At 36.5% G+C, this 17,169-nt stretch overlaps 1 protein-coding gene across 2 annotated transcripts in view; it reads left to right on the top strand.

Annotated features, from left to right (window-relative positions):
• The window catches only part of lin7a (lin-7 homolog A (C. elegans)), a 45,543-nt gene extending 34,560 nt beyond the window's left edge, over positions 1-10,983 (top strand). For both annotated transcript variants that reach the window (XM_069904022.1, XM_069904021.1), the window contains exons 5-6: positions 380-583; positions 8,648-10,983. In XM_069904022.1, the coding sequence (XP_069760123.1) occupies positions 380-583 (204 nt within the window). In that variant the 3' untranslated portion in view covers positions 8,648-10,983. The remainder of the gene's footprint in view (positions 1-379; positions 584-8,647) is intronic.
• The last annotated feature ends 6,186 nt before the right edge of the window (positions 10,984-17,169 follow it).

Here is a 17,169-nt window from a genome sequence, read left to right as displayed (position 1 = left end):
TTAATTAAAAAATAGGCAGTGCCCCCTTCCCCTCTCAGATTACCCCAGTCTATCCCAAAATATTTGCCTTCTCTCTCCTCTTAAAGCAAACATTCATTTTCTGTGGAAAGTTAAATGCATTTATGCTTCAAGGTTAGGGTATAGATTTTGTGGTGACATTAAACTTGTGGGGTCGGCCATCATCATAAAGGGAATATGAAGAGAAAAAAAAAGATTAGGGTATAACGTTTAATGAATTATAATGAATAATATTTTCTCTGCCTCCATTGTCCCTGGTTGAGGAGATCAAGGCTAATCATCCTTATATTACGCGATGCCCGTCGTAGTTTTTGCCTTTTGCTTTGTGCAGGGAATAATTATGCTCTAATCTGATTTTCAGAGTGTGGAAGGGGAACACCATGAAAAGGCAGTAGATTTGCTGAAGGCTGCTCAGAACAGTGTGAAGCTGGTAGTGCGTTACACTCCCAAGGTGCTGGAGGAAATGGAGGCACGATTTGAGAAACTGCGGACTGCCCGACGCAGGCAGCAGCAGCAAATTCTGCTCCAACAGCAGCAACAAGTTCAACAAAATCATATGTCATAGGTGAGACCTGCTTATATTTTATTTGAAGCTCTCAGTTCAAATCCCTCATTTCCTCGAGTTGTGGTGCAAGTTCACAAGAAATCCTTTTGCATCTTATACTTGAGGCACAGGAGTCTGCAGTTGATGGAATGTGGAGCAATAAACAATTGGCTAGAGCAAGTCCACTGGTCAAGCAACATAGGTGGAGCAAAAGGCGTGGTCAACATTTTGGGGCAGAACCCTTGAGAGTACAGAGGGGTGAGGACAGGATGGGAGGAGATGGATGAGGGCCAGTAGGGGGTTGGTAATCCAAGGAGTGGTGAAGGATGCCGGGCAGACGGTTGGCAGGTACCAGACAAAAGGAGAGAATGTTCTATGTTTCAATTGAAGTGAAGGACATCAAGGAGAGGGGAGTGATTAGTGGAGACAAATGCTACCTGTGCTGGAATCTGAGAAGTTGAGAAGATGACATAATGAAAACTGTAAATAAGGATAAACAGATGAGACCAAATAGAACTGAAGGTTGGAGGATGGAGGAATGTGTATGGAAGAGGATGAAACCAGAAGGGGAGCATTTAATAGTGAATCCTCTAAACGAAACAAATTTAACATTTTTTCCGAGGGTCGCCTCCCTAGTATCGAGGTTATCACTACATTCAGACAACTGTGAGAGGTCCTCAGTTCACTGCACAGTGAGTGAGTTAATAAAGGGGGTCAGGTAGCCTACTGATGCAGTGGTGGGGCTTGAGGAGTGGTGTCATGTGGAGGGCAAGGAGAATTGGTCTTAATCAGCAAGATGGGTGATCAGGAGTTCACAGCATTGGGAAGATTTGGATTGCTTCCACATAGACTTGGGGATACAAGTGTCAATCACAGGTAATTTTGTTTTCAGAAGTGTCAGAAAGAGATGGATTAAAATTGGTGCAATATAACAATTCACCAGTATTACATCACATAATTAAATTATGGACAAAAATACACCTGGAAGAAAAAAAGATAAATTATCAAATACCAAAAATGATATTAACACAAAACACAAAAATCCCCTTCACAATAGACTATTTATTTTTCAAGGAATCAAGAAAATAGAAGATTGCTTTTTGGGAAATAATTTATTAACATTTGAGCAATTAAAAGATAAATATGGAATAACACTAAGTACAATATTTACATATTGCCAATTGAAAACTTACCTTAAAGATATATTGGGAAATAGTTTGAGATTACCAGAAAGTAGCAACTATGAATATTTAATTACAGACACAATGATAATTTAAAAAAATATTACAAACATGTGCATCAAATTACAATATAAAGAAGAAGATGAAATAAAGTATAAACTGAAACAAAGTTGGGAAAAAGATTTAAACACAGAGAGAAAGGATGAAACATGGGAGAAGTTATGTAGAGGAACAATGACAAACACGAATAAATAGTAGATTATGTATGATTCAATATAACTGGCTACATATATATCAACCCCAGGGATCAGATCCCAGAAATTAAAAGAATGATACCCAACAGCTTCGGATTGATGTTTTTGTTGCAAAAAAAGAGATTGGAACAAAATTACATGCAATTTGGACATGCTCAAAAGTAAAATAGTTCTGGGAAGATCTAAACCTAATATTAAACAAAATCATGAAAAATAATATACCAAAAGATCCAAAAAGAATTTCTGTTAAATAATATAAAAGACAAAAAATTAGGAATAAAATTAGACAAAGCACAAATAAAATTTATTATGATAGCGTTAGCAGTAGCCAAAAAATGTATTATGACAATCTGGAAATTGGAAACAAACTTTAAAATACAACAGTGGTACAGAAATAAACAAGTGTATTCCATTAGAAAAAAATTACATACAATCTGAAATACAAGTGTACATTATTTGAACAAATTTGGGAACCAGACATAAAATATGTCGGAGAATGCCGACCACAAACCCTCCATCTCGTAAAACGACATAATTATGAGCAGAATAAGATTTAAATATGTGAAAGTAGATGATACAACTTTTTTTTTGGTTATTTCTTTGTTTTGTGTTTTATCATTTATTGATTTTTGATGAGGGTGGGGAAGGGGAGAGAGGAAGTGGGGGAAAAGAAAAAAATGTCACATGTATATATTGTTGATCATTTGTTGATGTTGTTATTGATATGAATCATAGTGAAACATTTTTTTTTAAAAAAGAAAGAGATGGATTGGTTTTCTGGAGATCAATTATAGAGGATGAGGCTGGGGATTAATTCTTGAGGATGAGATGGTCATTTACCTGATTGGGTCATATAGGAGCAATCAGAAAATTGATTGGGAGTCAGAGATGTAGTTGAAGGGTGTATGGCCTAATAATCAAGCCATAGTCATGGAAAAGAGGAATGTGATTCAGTCACGGACTTTTAGCAATAAGGTGGAAGCTAACACCTAACTCCCAATGTAAGTGTCATCCATCATGTCAAGAGATTACTAGGAGGACCAAGGAAATTGTTCATGGGGATCCTCAAAGCTTCTGAAATGTTCTAACATTCTCACTATCCCATGAGAACGCCTGGCCTGTGCTTGATAAAAATGAAGAAGGAAGATCTGGATTGACATGGAGAATCTAGAATCTCTTGGTTGTGAGCATCCAGAAACCCACCAAAGAAGACCACATAAAACACATCACTTCACATCTTATCTGCACCTTCTGCCCAACTGTAGCAAAGTCTGTAGATCCTATAATGGATACAAGTCATCAGAGGTTTCAAGGAACCACGTAAGAAAAGAAGGTTAAGGTGCAAGAATAAAGAAGTGGTGCAAAAAATTTTTGAGGCAAAGTTTTAGTTGCAGTTCTCATGAGCTGTCGTGGTCAGTTCTCTATGCAATGTGATCTTTCTCCCTTTATCACAATCCTTAAGTTGACCAGGGAATGGAGTTGGAGCCCCAGTCTCTCAATAGTCTTCAATATATAGCTTTTAATATGGCAAAATATCTGCAGATATTTTGCAGAAAGGAAGCTGAATACTCAGCAGGAAATTAAGGAATGGAGGGTTATGGGTTGAGTGTAGGTCAGTGGGGTTAGGTGGGAATAAGTGTTCGGCATGAACTAGAAGGGCCAAGTTGGCCTGTTTCTATGTTGTAATTGTCATATGATTGTATTATTGCACAATCTGGAACGTCAGGTTAATGCAAATAAGGAAGGAAGGAACTGCATGGACAAATTAATTAGGATGAAATGGATTGAAAATCAGCAAATGTAGAAATATTTAGTAGGTTAGACACCATCTGGAATGAGAGAAAGAGAAAATGGAGATTATCAAATGCACTTGAAAGAAGAGAGCAAGGAAATGGACAAAGAACATTGGAAGTTACTCCAAAGTGACCAGCAAATAATGAGAGTAATTGAGGTGAAATGTAAGGAGAGCAAAATTAATGTTTCAGCAGTTTTATCTGCTCAAATATTGCAAGAAATAAACTGCCTGACATGGCCACTCAATAAAATCAGATTCAATTATTTTTGTGTTCCATGTGAATCCATCTAATTAATATTAAGGACCAATTCAGTTTCTGATCAAAATTTTCCTAACATTTATTGATTCTTTCCTATTTCCCATGCAAAAATATTTAATTTAAAATATTTTTAATGACTTCCGCTACTTTGCTTTTTTACAGCAGATTCCTTGCTAATAGGTTTTTAACCTCCTGCTTCAAAGTGTATTCAAAATATATTTGCTACCCACTTTGAACTTAAAATCAGACACATTGCCTTTTCATTTCAGCCCTCGCAAATATCGAAGCAACAAAACACCTCAGTGACATCCAAAATCCCATACGATTACCAACACTTTGGGGGGAGGGGGAGGAATCTATTGCCCTGTACAGTCAAAAATGTTTTAAATCAAATGTATTCATATTTCTGTACATCAAACTGAGCTTGATCAAAATATATTCTTATGAGAAACATTTCTAGTCAACTATGTGCTTCATGTTGGTCAGAAAGTCACCTAAATCTGCCACTCTGCAGAATTCTTCAATGGGAGTGCAAATTTATAACCTGAATCCAGATTAAGCATGCATATAAACAAGTGTTCTGAAAACAGTGAGGATCAGCAGAGCTATCTCAAGTAGTCAAATTGAGTTATGTAAATCAACAATTCCTATTGCATGGATTTTCATGAAATTAAGTGATATTTATCTTATTTTTAATTTTGGAAGTTTATTTTCTAATATCTTGCACTAGAATCACTAATGTAAGATTATATGAATGATTTTGTATCCAATAATTGGGCAGCACGGTTTGGACAGTGATTTGTTCAAAGCCAGTGACTCGGGTTCGAATCCAGCGCTGTCTATATGTTCTCCCCGTGTTTGCATGGATTTCTTCCTGGTGCTCCGGTTTCCTCCAGCCCTTCAGAAACATACAGGGTTTGTAAGTTAATTGTATTTGCGGCACAGGCCCTTGGGCCGTAAGGGCCTGCTATCATGCTGAATGACTAATATAAAAAAGAAAACTAATTCTTCTGACCCAATTCCAATTCGTTCTCATTAACAATTAAGAAAATTAAAAATGTTGTGACCTTTAAATTCATTATCTTTTTTTGGTAGATCTGTACCTTGACAATGTGATTTACAGTTTTCAGTGTTCATGAGTCATTTTATAAAGCTTTGTGATTATTTTTACATTTTCAGAGACTGTTTCCATGGTGACATCCAATAGAATTAAGAAAGTAGCCGTAATCATTTGAAAGGGATGAAAAGTAGGAGATGTCATGTGCAATTTAATGCTATTTTAAATACAGTCTACAATATATACAAGAAGATTATTGTCAATCAAGCTTCTTTCAGGAAACCATTATTTTGATCATACATAAATAGATTCTAGAACTGTGGGGGGAAAAAAATGTGGGAGTTTATGCATAAATAAATGGTTGCAAAAGCAGCAAAAATTTAGAAAGTCAAATGTGTCAGAATTAATTGCAAGGAAGGAGTATAAGAATAAGAAATATTTCTTCAATTGGTATAAATATATTTGGAGTACTGTAGAAAAAGACTGATTTTCTCACCCAAGGAAGGGTGCATTAGCAATGTACTGTAAATCTTTAATAAAAATACAAGCTTTGAAATACGCTCATCAGAACAAAAGAGAAACGGTCAAGGTTTCAGGTCGATAAAATCTCTTCAGTAATGAAATTTGCCTGAAAGATGGTGCAGCAAATCGATTTACTGGAACCTGGAGGGATTGTGGAGCGTTCTGAGACCTCTCTGTCTGAACTCGGTGGGAGTGTGGATTGTGGCGGGTTACTGCCTGGAACCTGGTGGGAAGTTGCATCATCTGCCAATCAAGGTTGGACTCTGCCCACCCCATTAGTGCACACCTGTCCATTGGTTCCTCGTGATTACCTGGGCTGGATCCTCCATTTTACTGTACTATAAAGTCCACCATGTGCAGTAGTTCTGCCTCTTTGCTCTTTGGTTCTGAGATGAATCCTGCTCCACTCCAGGTTGCAAACTGTGGGCAATGCTGGAGGAATCGTGGCAAGGTGTGAACTGCACAGGGGCCAGGATTGTTAGATAACATTGGAGCCATGCCCACATTAGACAAGGAACAGTGGGCAGTGAATTGTAATCCTTTATAAGTCTGTACAGTTTCTCGTATCGGTAGCATTAAGTTCAATGTAACTGGGTTGTACTGTGCTTGTAAGACTTCACAGGTGCTAGTATTAAGTCTGATACGACTGGTTTGTACTGTGCTTGTGTGAGTGCAAGCAGTTGCCGGTATTGGTAGTGTTAAGTCTGATGTGACTAATTATACTGTGATTTGTGACTGAGAGGACTAGTGCATGATATCCCTGTTGCGATCTCCTCATGTGTGTTTTAATAAAGATTCTTTTTGTGTTCAGCCTGTGTCCATAATTGTTGTTCTTTGAAACCACCAAACCTTTCCCTTTGCACACAGCAATAGGATAGAGGCTGAAAGTGTTTCCCAGATGGAGAGTCTAGAACTGTGGTCATGGTCAGTCATTCGGGTCTAGAATGAGGAGAGACTCTTTCATTTGAGAGGCTATAAATCTTTGGCATTTTCTACTTTAGAGACTGCGGATGCTCATTAAGTTAGAATGAGATCAGTAGAGTTTTGAGCAGTCAGGCAAAATAAAACTAGGTCAAGAGGGTTCTGACTTAATTGAACAGTGAAAGAGGCTCAAAAGTTGTCAAATAAGTTGGAACACTTATACATAGGGAATCAACACTCTGGTCCCCTGCTCCATATGCAATCCTACCCCTATGCCTGATCCCTGTATTCCCAGCCCACACTCCCAAGAATACATGGCGAGTGCACAGATCTGTGAACATTGGGTCTACAGATAATGAAGACTTAGTAGGCTCATGTGTTAACTACCAGTAATTGTAATACCAGTAATTGCTCAGCCATCATGATTTTCAAACAATTGGATTCTGGATTATCAGAGTTTTACTATGTCCAATTATATTGAAGGAGGGAAAAGAAAGTTAATTGATGTTGTAAATGAAAGCATTATTTCTGCACTCAAAATATTTTGTCGGTAATACAAAATCTTTCAAAATGTGTGAAAAAAACAATCAGAAAGACAGATGTTTCAAAATCAATTGCAAGGAAGGAATATAAGAATAAGAAATATTTCTTTTAAAATACAGTATCTATTGAGTTTAATTAAAAAAATATGCACACATATTGATCCAATACATGGCCTGAAATACAAGAAAAGACATAATTTGTACTTCTCAAATAATGCCTTAATCATACATAGTATAAATTGTGTGCACCATTCTCAATCAAACCCCTTTTGTCAAAATATTACAAATGAAAAAAGGACCCACCCCCATTAATTAAACCCCTTCCTCTAAACAAGGCTAACTCATATAATATACATAGGGAATGAAAGACGATATTGGGAAACTTGACAATACTGTTCAGGAGCGTCCAAATACCCTACTTCTTTAAATTATAGTAATTTAATGGGACCCATGTCTTGTAAAAATTCACCTTTACATCTTTAACATTATATCTGATTTTTTTTTCTAAGAAGGACATCACAATTGAATATTAGCAGGTGGAGTACTGTATTTCCAATTTATCAAGATTGCCTGTCGAGGTATCAATGAGATAAAAGCTGAGATGGAGTCAATACTGTTCCCTCTTCTTGAGAAAAACCAAATAGAGCAATTAAGGGGCACGCTCTAATCTGACCTTAAAAAAGACTGATAAAATTTGAAAGTAAATGTTTCCAGAAATTTTCTAAACTAGGTCAAGCTCAAAACATATTTATCAATTAAGCCTTGAAAGTTTTACATTTATGACATAATGAATCAATATCTGAATAAAAGCAAGTTAGTTTAACTTTTGAAATATGTGCTCTGTGCACCACTTTGAATTGCAACAAACAAACGTCGCACACGAAAGGAAGACTCATTAATCAAATCTAGAATCATATCCCTGACCTCATCTGGAAGTGACAAATCCAAGTCATGCTCCCAATCACTAATGAAGTTATTCTCAAGTCCATCAAATTATTATAAATTGAGCCTCTATGAGAAAATGGAAAGTCAAAAAATAAATCAAGAATGTTTGTTTCAGAAATCCGTGGAAAATCAGAGAGCTTGGACTGAACAAAATGTCTGACTTGTAGATATCTGGAAAAATGACTATTGGGTAATATAAATGTTGTCCTCAATTGTTCAAAAGAAATGAAATTATCTTAAATTTTAAAAATCTTTAAAATTTTTGAAACCCAGTCTACACCACTCCCTAAAACCTGTATTTGTAAAAGAAGGTTTTTAAAAAAATGATTAGGACTGGCCAGAAAAAAAAACTATGGATTCCAAAATATTTTCTAAATTGTGCCCATATTCTCAACCGATTATCAGATTAATCTAGAAAAAGAAAAAGACAAAAAGGACATAGGACTACCAAATTAGAAGAAATATTTCTCGAATTTAATATATTGGGAGTACTGTGGAAAATGTCCGATTTCCTTACCTTGCAAAGTAACATTTAGTGTGACCTCTTTTAATTAATTTTAAATAATCTTTTTAAAAATATTTACTCTGATCTTTTACTTACATTCTCAGGTTGATCAAGATGGAATTTCCAGGTTCGAAGTGACAATTGCTGCCAATTCAAAAGACCACATTGCAATCGATGGTTTTTGCTGTGGGAAGAAAAATAGCCTTCAGATACAATAGATCGCTAGTGAAGATGTGTATATAAACAATTCAAACTCAAGATAATTGTACATCATGCTGTAAATTATTGTGAAGTTTTAGCTAAGCTTAGCATAGCTTAGAACAAAATGGCACAAAGTTTATGAAAACGAATTGATCTCTATTAGAAGTCGTACTAACTGTTGCAAATTAGAATTTTGCTTTTGAATGGGAAATTCTAACAGAAAACACGAATTTGCAGAATATAAACAGGTAACCTTTCCTAAATTAAAAGGCACCCATATTAGATTTTGTCAATTTTATCCTGAATATGATTTAATTGCTATTAAAAAAAAGCTTGTTTTCAAATATTTCCAAAGGAAACTGCAAATATCAGATTTTGACATTTTTAATTTTTTTCACACATTAATGCACAAGCTTATTTTTCCAATCAATTTATATTTATTAAAAATCTTGTGCCTAAATATAAAAGCCAAGTTCTAATTGTGAAATTTATTTGGACGTATCATTTTAATTTTGTTTAAAGGAATTATGAGGTAACATATTCAATGACTAGATAATGTGTCCACGTTGTTTTAATTACTTAACCAAATTTGGTGCAATATCTCCATTTTTTTCAATTATAAGATGTGAAATGTAAATGGTAAATCATTTATCATTGAAATTCCTTACATTTGTAATTCACACAAAAATTCCAACATAATTTAACCAGCCATTCTCAATCTTTTTTTTGGTTAAGGCTCTTACAACTCTGCTCAAAGTTTATGGGCGCCTTTCACTGTGATGCAGTCAAGTTTTGGTTTCTTCTATACTTCTATCAACTACATAAAAAAACATTAAAAATATTTATATTTCATGAGGTGAACAGAAAAGGAGGCTTTTACTTGAATACACTGTGGCCGTTGGGGGGGGGGGGTTTAGGGTCCCTGCTGAGAATGGCTGAAAACTCTCCATTTAAACAAATTCTCCCCTTTTGCTCCTTTGAGCCTCAGTTCATAAGTTTGTGAAGTTGCGGTATTTCTGTTAACTGGACAGCTTATGACAAATCTAGAGAGTAAACACATGCCCCTAAAGCAATTTATAATTACTAGATTTGAAATGGAAAATTTACACACTTGGTGCTATCAGTGCAAGGAATTAATTCAGAAAGTATCCAATGGTTCATTGGTTCCATTATAACAAGGAATATTGAATGCAATTATATGAACAACTTCACCAATTACAGAAATATAGATGTTTTCACAAGTAAATCTTCTTAATATATACTAGAATCCGTACAATAAATTGGAAGCTGTGCCGAAAAAGCTGAAGTAAGATTTGACAGATGCATTCCTTTGTTATTTTCCTTCTCTTGGCTGCTAATTAAGAACCAGTCAGATACCTCTCTTGAAAAAGTACATTTTTGTTAACTGAATTATTTGGGTGGTACAGTGTGCTCGTGATATCCGCACTGGGAGTTTTGACCTGCCAATCTTCTATTGATTGGCTTTTATTGGCTTTTTCTGCAATTTTTCAAAATTCTTGAAAGAAAAACAATTTTTATAACAGTTCTCTGAGTTAGGAAGAAAAGTCAATATAATGAGTGGGGAAAAATGTCCTCAAAGATTAAACCTGCAGGACAGATATATTTAATAAGAATTTTTTTTGCTGACATCTCCTATGATTATTTATACTGAACCTTCTGCATTTTATTTTTCGACAAGAAAACTCAAGCTCCTTCCTCCTGCCTAACCCCAGCTTTAAGGACCAATGCCACCTTCTCACAGGGAGATCACCTGTAGCCCTGACATTACATCAAGTCTTACTGTGGCTTTCAAACTTCTGGGAATAGAAAATATTAACATGATTCAGAATGGAATTTGCTGTAAAATGTAGCATTTATTCTTGCATGGTTCTGCAGTGAGAGAGAAATGTTTCATAGATTTGCAGATAGAATAGAGAAATATATATGTACAAATCTGAAAAAAGTTGTACAATTCTATCAGTGTGATTTTTGTATTTCATTTTGACTGTACAGAATTGTTGAATTTCATGTTATAAAGATGAACAACTTTACTCCAATTCTTATGGTTTGCTATTCCCTTCTAAATGTAGGCTTAATCAGAAATGTATATATCCAGCTTAAACCACTGGTCTTTCAATGTGTGTGTGAATAATTCTAGTTTACTGCTATTTTATGATATGCATAAAATGTATGATGCAAATATGTCATGTGTATCTCAACTTAAAAATCCAATTTTGTAGTGTTTTTAATATTTCATTTCAACTTATGATAAAGATTTAGTTTGTTTACAAAAATGTATTTAATTTCTAAAATCAGACTAAAATTATGGTAGCTTCAGTGGTATGCTTGTGTCTGTTTTCCTTTTTGACTCCTATTTTGCCAAGATTCAGTCATCATATTTGGTCAGATATTGCACTGCACAAGATAATACATTATTTTTGTGTGAATTAATATCAAATTATGTTTAAAATGGTGATGCGCCAAATAGATTTAGCCATTGGGAAGCCAAATTCATAGATGTGTGTTGCATTAGAAATTGTTGTCTACCAGCCACATCAACCCCTATCTACCTTGTACAGGGATGTATCTCTGAGACTCCCAGGTTCACTCTTCCCTCCCCTTCCACCCACTTCCTGCTGTAATCACAGAATTGCAGAACATTGCCTTCCATTTCCTCACCTCCATCCAGGGCCACAAACCAACCTTCCATGTAAGAAAGAGCTTTACATGCACATCATTCAACCTAACCTATTGTATTTGGTGCGTCCTCCTCTACATCAGAGTCACCAAACAGAGACTGGTCGACGGCTCTGCTGAACACCCACAATCTGTTTGTGGTTCGAAACTTGACCTTCCTGTAGTCATCCATTTCAACTCCGCAAACCATGACATTATCTATCCTTGGCCTCATTCATTGTCACCATGAAGCCAAACTTGAGAGTCTGTGGGGTTCCTGTGCCTTTGTGTGGAGCCTGCCAGAGTTAAGAACACTCAAAAAGAGAAGAAATACAGAAATCATCCTATCGTCATGAACAGAATAAAATATCTTTATTGTGATGGCAACACAATTCTTAAGCTGCATTTCTCCAACAAAAGGATTTATTTTATAACATTGATTTTGGATATTTCCTTTGTTTTTAGATTAATCTGTAGTGTGACAGGAAGATGTTGTGGTCCTGGTATGTCTTGTGTTGGCTGTTTCTTGTTGCGTGAGGGCAGAATTCATTACTGAACCAAAATGTCCAATAGCTCACTTCTCTGCCACATGCTGCTACATCTGCTACAAGTTGCCCACAGGGTGGGTTAGTAAACAGGACTTTCATATCTATCATAATTTTCACAGCCTCAGCATTCCCAAAGCACTTTAAAGCCATTTGTGCGTAGACTTTATGAAAGAGTGGGGATTTAATAAAGCCTGAAAATATTTCAATCCTCACTGGAACCAATTCTAGTTCCAGTAAATCGATCAACTTAGATCATACATGCAGATCAAAAAGAAAAATAGGCAAGTTCAGCAAATTCTACTTCACATATTGTAGCTTTAAACCAAGGTGGAGTCAAACTGCAGTCCTTCAAGTTAAAGTTTTGATCGGTATCTATCCTGGAACTCATCGAGTTAATGTCATATATCCCCGGAAGTTACAAAGGCTCTAAACTTGGGCTCTATCCTGACTGTGAGGATAGGCTAGATATGATGTTGTTAACACAAGAGGGAGTTGGGTTAATTACAGAAAGTTCAGAGGCGAGGTATGTCAAGAAAAATGAGAATAGAATTTGGCACTAAATATAAAAGAGAGTCTAAAAATATTATAGCATGTGAACAAGAAACATGTATTGAGAGGAGAGATCAGACAGATCTGAGATCAAAAAGGAAATATACCCATGGAGCCTCAGGACATAGCTGAAGTATTAAATAAAGACCATGCATCAGGCTCCATCAAGGATGAAGATGATGTTAGAGACTTCTCAAAGGGAAACCAAAGATTGATAAAAGAAGTAGGTAGACCTAAAGTAAATAAGTCAACTTTTCCAACTGGAATGCATCCCAGATTACTGAGGGATAGAGGTGAGTCAATTAGTACCAGAATTAATCTTCAAAACATCTGCATTCAGGTATGAGGTTGGGGAGTGGAAAATATTAAAGTTACGCTCTTTTATCCAAATAATGTTTAATTTGACATTGTGTTCAGTGCAAACATCATGGGACGTAAAGCCTGTCCCCAAGCTGCCTGTGTCCTAATGTCACTATTAGGCAAAGCTAGAAGTAGTAGGGACTGAATTAGAAGTCAAGATTCAAGATAACAGGTAAAATCCTCATTATCCAGAATTCAAGCAAACGGCAGCCTCAATCAACTGGGAAAAAAAAAAGTACTGAAAATAAATTGCACCCCCCCCAACCCCCCCCCCCACCCCACCCCCCCCCCCCCAACCCATAGCAGTTAGTTCACCAATCACACAACACAATTTGAAGCAACTGGCCAATGCACTTATTCGGCATCTACCATTTCCCACAGGCGCCAGATACTGGTGGTTTTACTGTAGTACAGAACGTAATATTACACGAAATTGCCTTCTGCCTGCCACAAGGCAGACTAAGAGTTTCCATTAGCATCAACTGGCACCTCTTACAGTATGAGAGAAAGGGAGGCAAAGGAGTGTCCCTTCAGAGTCGCAGAGAGTCCGTGGATTTGACTCCAGCGCTCCTGCAGGCTCTGCAACTCATGTCACGGAGAGATACAAAATAGAAATAGGCCCTTCAGTCCACCGTCCATATCACCCATTAAGCACGCAGTAGCACTAATCCCACCCAAACCTATCTTATTCTCCCCAGGCTTCATCACTCACCTTCACACTCAAGGCAAGTTACACAGACTACTTGACCCGCTGAACCCACATGCACAAGGTCACAGGAAAAAGTGCAAACTTCTCACAGTTGGCACAAAGTTAGCATTGAACCTGAGTCACTGAATCTGTGAGACAACGGCATCCATTATTTGGATTCACAGGAGAAAAGCAGCAGAAAGTTTAACGTTGAAGTCAAAATGGCATCTAATTAATGAAATAAAGCTTTCTAATAAAGGGAACAAAGATGGGCAAGGAAAGTGAATAAAAGAAACGTGATGCCTGACCTGAATATTTCCAACATTCTCCATTTTCAGTAGGCATATTTTGTATTTGTGATTCAGTTCTGCTGTGTTTCAATCCTTTTGAACAGTACATTTTGTATGTTATTCCATCTGTGCAATAAGGCATTATTGACTCTTGAACATATGCTAAAGGCAAAGGTAGGTGATCTGGAATGTAATTTCACTTCATTTAAAAATTTATGCACTGATTATTAATTGCATGAGCATCTGGGAGTTAAAGAAGCAGAAACTCTATCCCTTGTAGAAATTCAGAGGACCAGGGGGAAAGAATATGAAGCAGCGCAATGCTGACTGTACTCAAATCAAACACTCCATCTATGGCATGAAAGAAGCCCTCTTTTTCTTTTTGGACAGAGCAACACCTGATGAATTTGGCACCATTTAGATTTTGAGAAGGCAAGGTTAGCCCAATGCTATTGCAGCTCCAGCGATCCAGGTTTAAACCTGGCACATTCTCCCCATGACCATGGGTGCTCCAATTTCCTCCCACATTCCAAAAGCATATGGGGTTGGTAGGTTAATTTGTGTATACGAGTGGCACAGACTCTTGGGCCAGAAGAGCCTTGTAACTGTGCTTGTATCTCTAAACCAAGTGGGGAGGTTCACATGCATGAATGGTGAATAAAATACAAATTACAGTGTAGAATTGCCAATGGATGGTCAGAATGTTGCAATTAATCTATTCCATTTTTGTACTTATTTTACAATTGCCTATTTACACCCACATTTCTTGGGAAATATTGTTTGTGTAAGCTGAAAAATAATGATTCAGACCTTGAGAAAAGAACCAAATATATTTCAAGTATGAAAATTAAAACTTCATACATTGTTCATTCTCACACATGACGCACATGTGTAAAAACTTGCAATTATTTGTATTCTTCAATGTTTAGTGGAACACAAAATATGACATTAAGTGAAACAAAATGCCACCTAAGTCTCTTGAGTTTCTTAATCAGAAATATTGTGTGAGTGCTTGAAGATACACAGATGAGCCTTGGGTGAAACTAGAATTTACTTCTTGTCTAATAAACTTTTCTGCTGCATTTCTAGAAAATCTGATCTTAAAATAATTGCACAGCTCATCGTTTGCTTTAATCATCAATGATTAATAATTTCAACCATGTTTTGAATTTTTCTTTCTAAGAACTTGATAAGCTTTCTATTTATTTAAATTTACTCTTGATATCTAAACTATTGCTTCCAATTGTATGCAAACCACACATTTCAAAACATGATTCCAACTGTGTTCATTCTCTATTTGCATTCTTTCATCATTTATCTCAAACTCTCCAACTGAACACGCAATCTCTGACATTTGAATTAATGAGATACAAAAACAATTTGAGTGATGTGTATTTTTATAATGAACTGAAGCATCCAAGTAATGAACAACTTTGTTTAAATAAAAAACAAATAAAACAGAAAGCAAAAATATTAATAATAGATGCCACCGAATCCATATGTGTTCATATATGCAGCCACCATCATATCCTTAGGATAAATTAGAAATGGAGTTCATTTGACTCCTGCTTTGCTGAAAATTCTGAATTTAATTATGTACCTTGTTTGAACTACATACAGTAATTACAAACAAAAAAATAATCTGACCCATGCACGGGCTGGTGCCAAGGGGGGACATTTGCAGGAATTGCTCCCCCCCCACCCCAAATGAGTGATTATGTGCCCTGTCTATTTTTGAGGATCACTGAAATCATTCCTATTGAGAAAGACTTCAGGAGGGTATGTGTCTCTGCCACCTGGTCCACCACCCCCATAATAAGGGGCATGAAAAGATCCTTAAGCTCTTTACAAAATTCATTGGATAACCCATCTTCCCCAGTGACTTGTTAGCCTGCAATGAGCACAGGGCTTTCTCAATCTCCTCTCTAGAGTAGGGGGCACTCAGGCCCTCTCATTCACCTTGATCTAAGTTTAGTAGTTTCCAATGTAGACGAGAAATAATCTATTTTGGCGGGGTCTCCTACTGATTTTAATTTATACAACTCTGTATAGAATGTTCTAAATGTTTCATTTATCTTCTTTTGTTTATGTGAATTCTTGTCTTTACCCATTTAAATCACATTAATTGTTCCTGAGACCTCTTCCACCCTCACCTGCTAAGACAAGACTTTATGGGCCCTTTCCCCCACTCATAATATTGTGGTTTAGATCTTAGGATCATCCTTTTTATCTTGTATGTTTGCATTGTGTTGTATTTGAGCTTTTTGTTCATTAAATTCCTATATTTATCCTCAGGGCCCTATCTTTGATAGTCTTTCTCCAATTGGGTTATTTCCTGCTCCAAGTCATTTATTTTTTTCAAATGTCCCTTTTTGATACCTTTGGTGTATTCAATTATCTGGCCCTTAAATAAGTCTTCAATGTATCCCATAATAAGAAACTATTGGCAGTACAGTCTCACAAAGATGAAATTCTATATTCCCCAACCCCACGGCCTGTTTATCTGGCATTACAAGGGACAGAGTCAAGGATGAATGGTCAGAGAGTAACCCAGCCATGTAATCGGTCTCCACTATCCTACCTTCCAATTGGGGCGATGCCAAAAATAAGTCAATTCTAGTGTTGGAATCGTGTTGTCCCAAGTAAAAGGAATAGTCCCTCTTTCTCGGATGTTGCCATTTCCAGGCATCTATTAAATTCAACTCTTTCATAAAGACCAGGGCAGTTTTAGCTGGCCTTTGTTACTTTCCTCGCCAACTTATCCAAGACCGGATAAGACCAAGACAAAAGTTAAAATCCCTCCAATTAAAATATTCTCACACTCCTGTGTTACCTTCAAAAATATATTTTGTATAAATTTTTCATCATCAAATTTCAGAGCATATATATTTATAATCGTCCATGATTCTGAGTATTTCTGACAATGTATCTATCATTACAAATCTCCCAGCCAGGTCAACGACATGCCACAGACCACCAATGGAACACTTTTTCCTCTGAGATAGCCATTTCCCTGGCCCCAAAATTAAATGAGGACATCGCCACTTGGCCCACTCACCCTCTTTTTAACTTTATATGTTCTTGATTTGTGATGGGTCATCTGAAGAAATATTATATCTGCTTGCATTTTCTTTAAGTGTGCCAAAACTCTTTTTCTCTTTATCATTCCATTCAGCACATTTACATTAATACTCACAAATCTTATCCATTACCCCAGAGCCTCTCCATTACTCTCCCCCCACCCCCACTTCATTCATTTTCCCATAATACTTGTCCTCCAGCTTATCTTCCATGGATCCCTGATGCAGCACTCA

Source organism: Narcine bancroftii, chromosome 11 (assembly GCF_036971445.1).
Source record: "Narcine bancroftii isolate sNarBan1 chromosome 11, sNarBan1.hap1, whole genome shotgun sequence".
Taxonomy (NCBI): domain Eukaryota; kingdom Metazoa; phylum Chordata; class Chondrichthyes; order Torpediniformes; family Narcinidae; genus Narcine; species Narcine bancroftii.
This window is presented reverse-complemented; position numbering and strand designations above follow the sequence as displayed.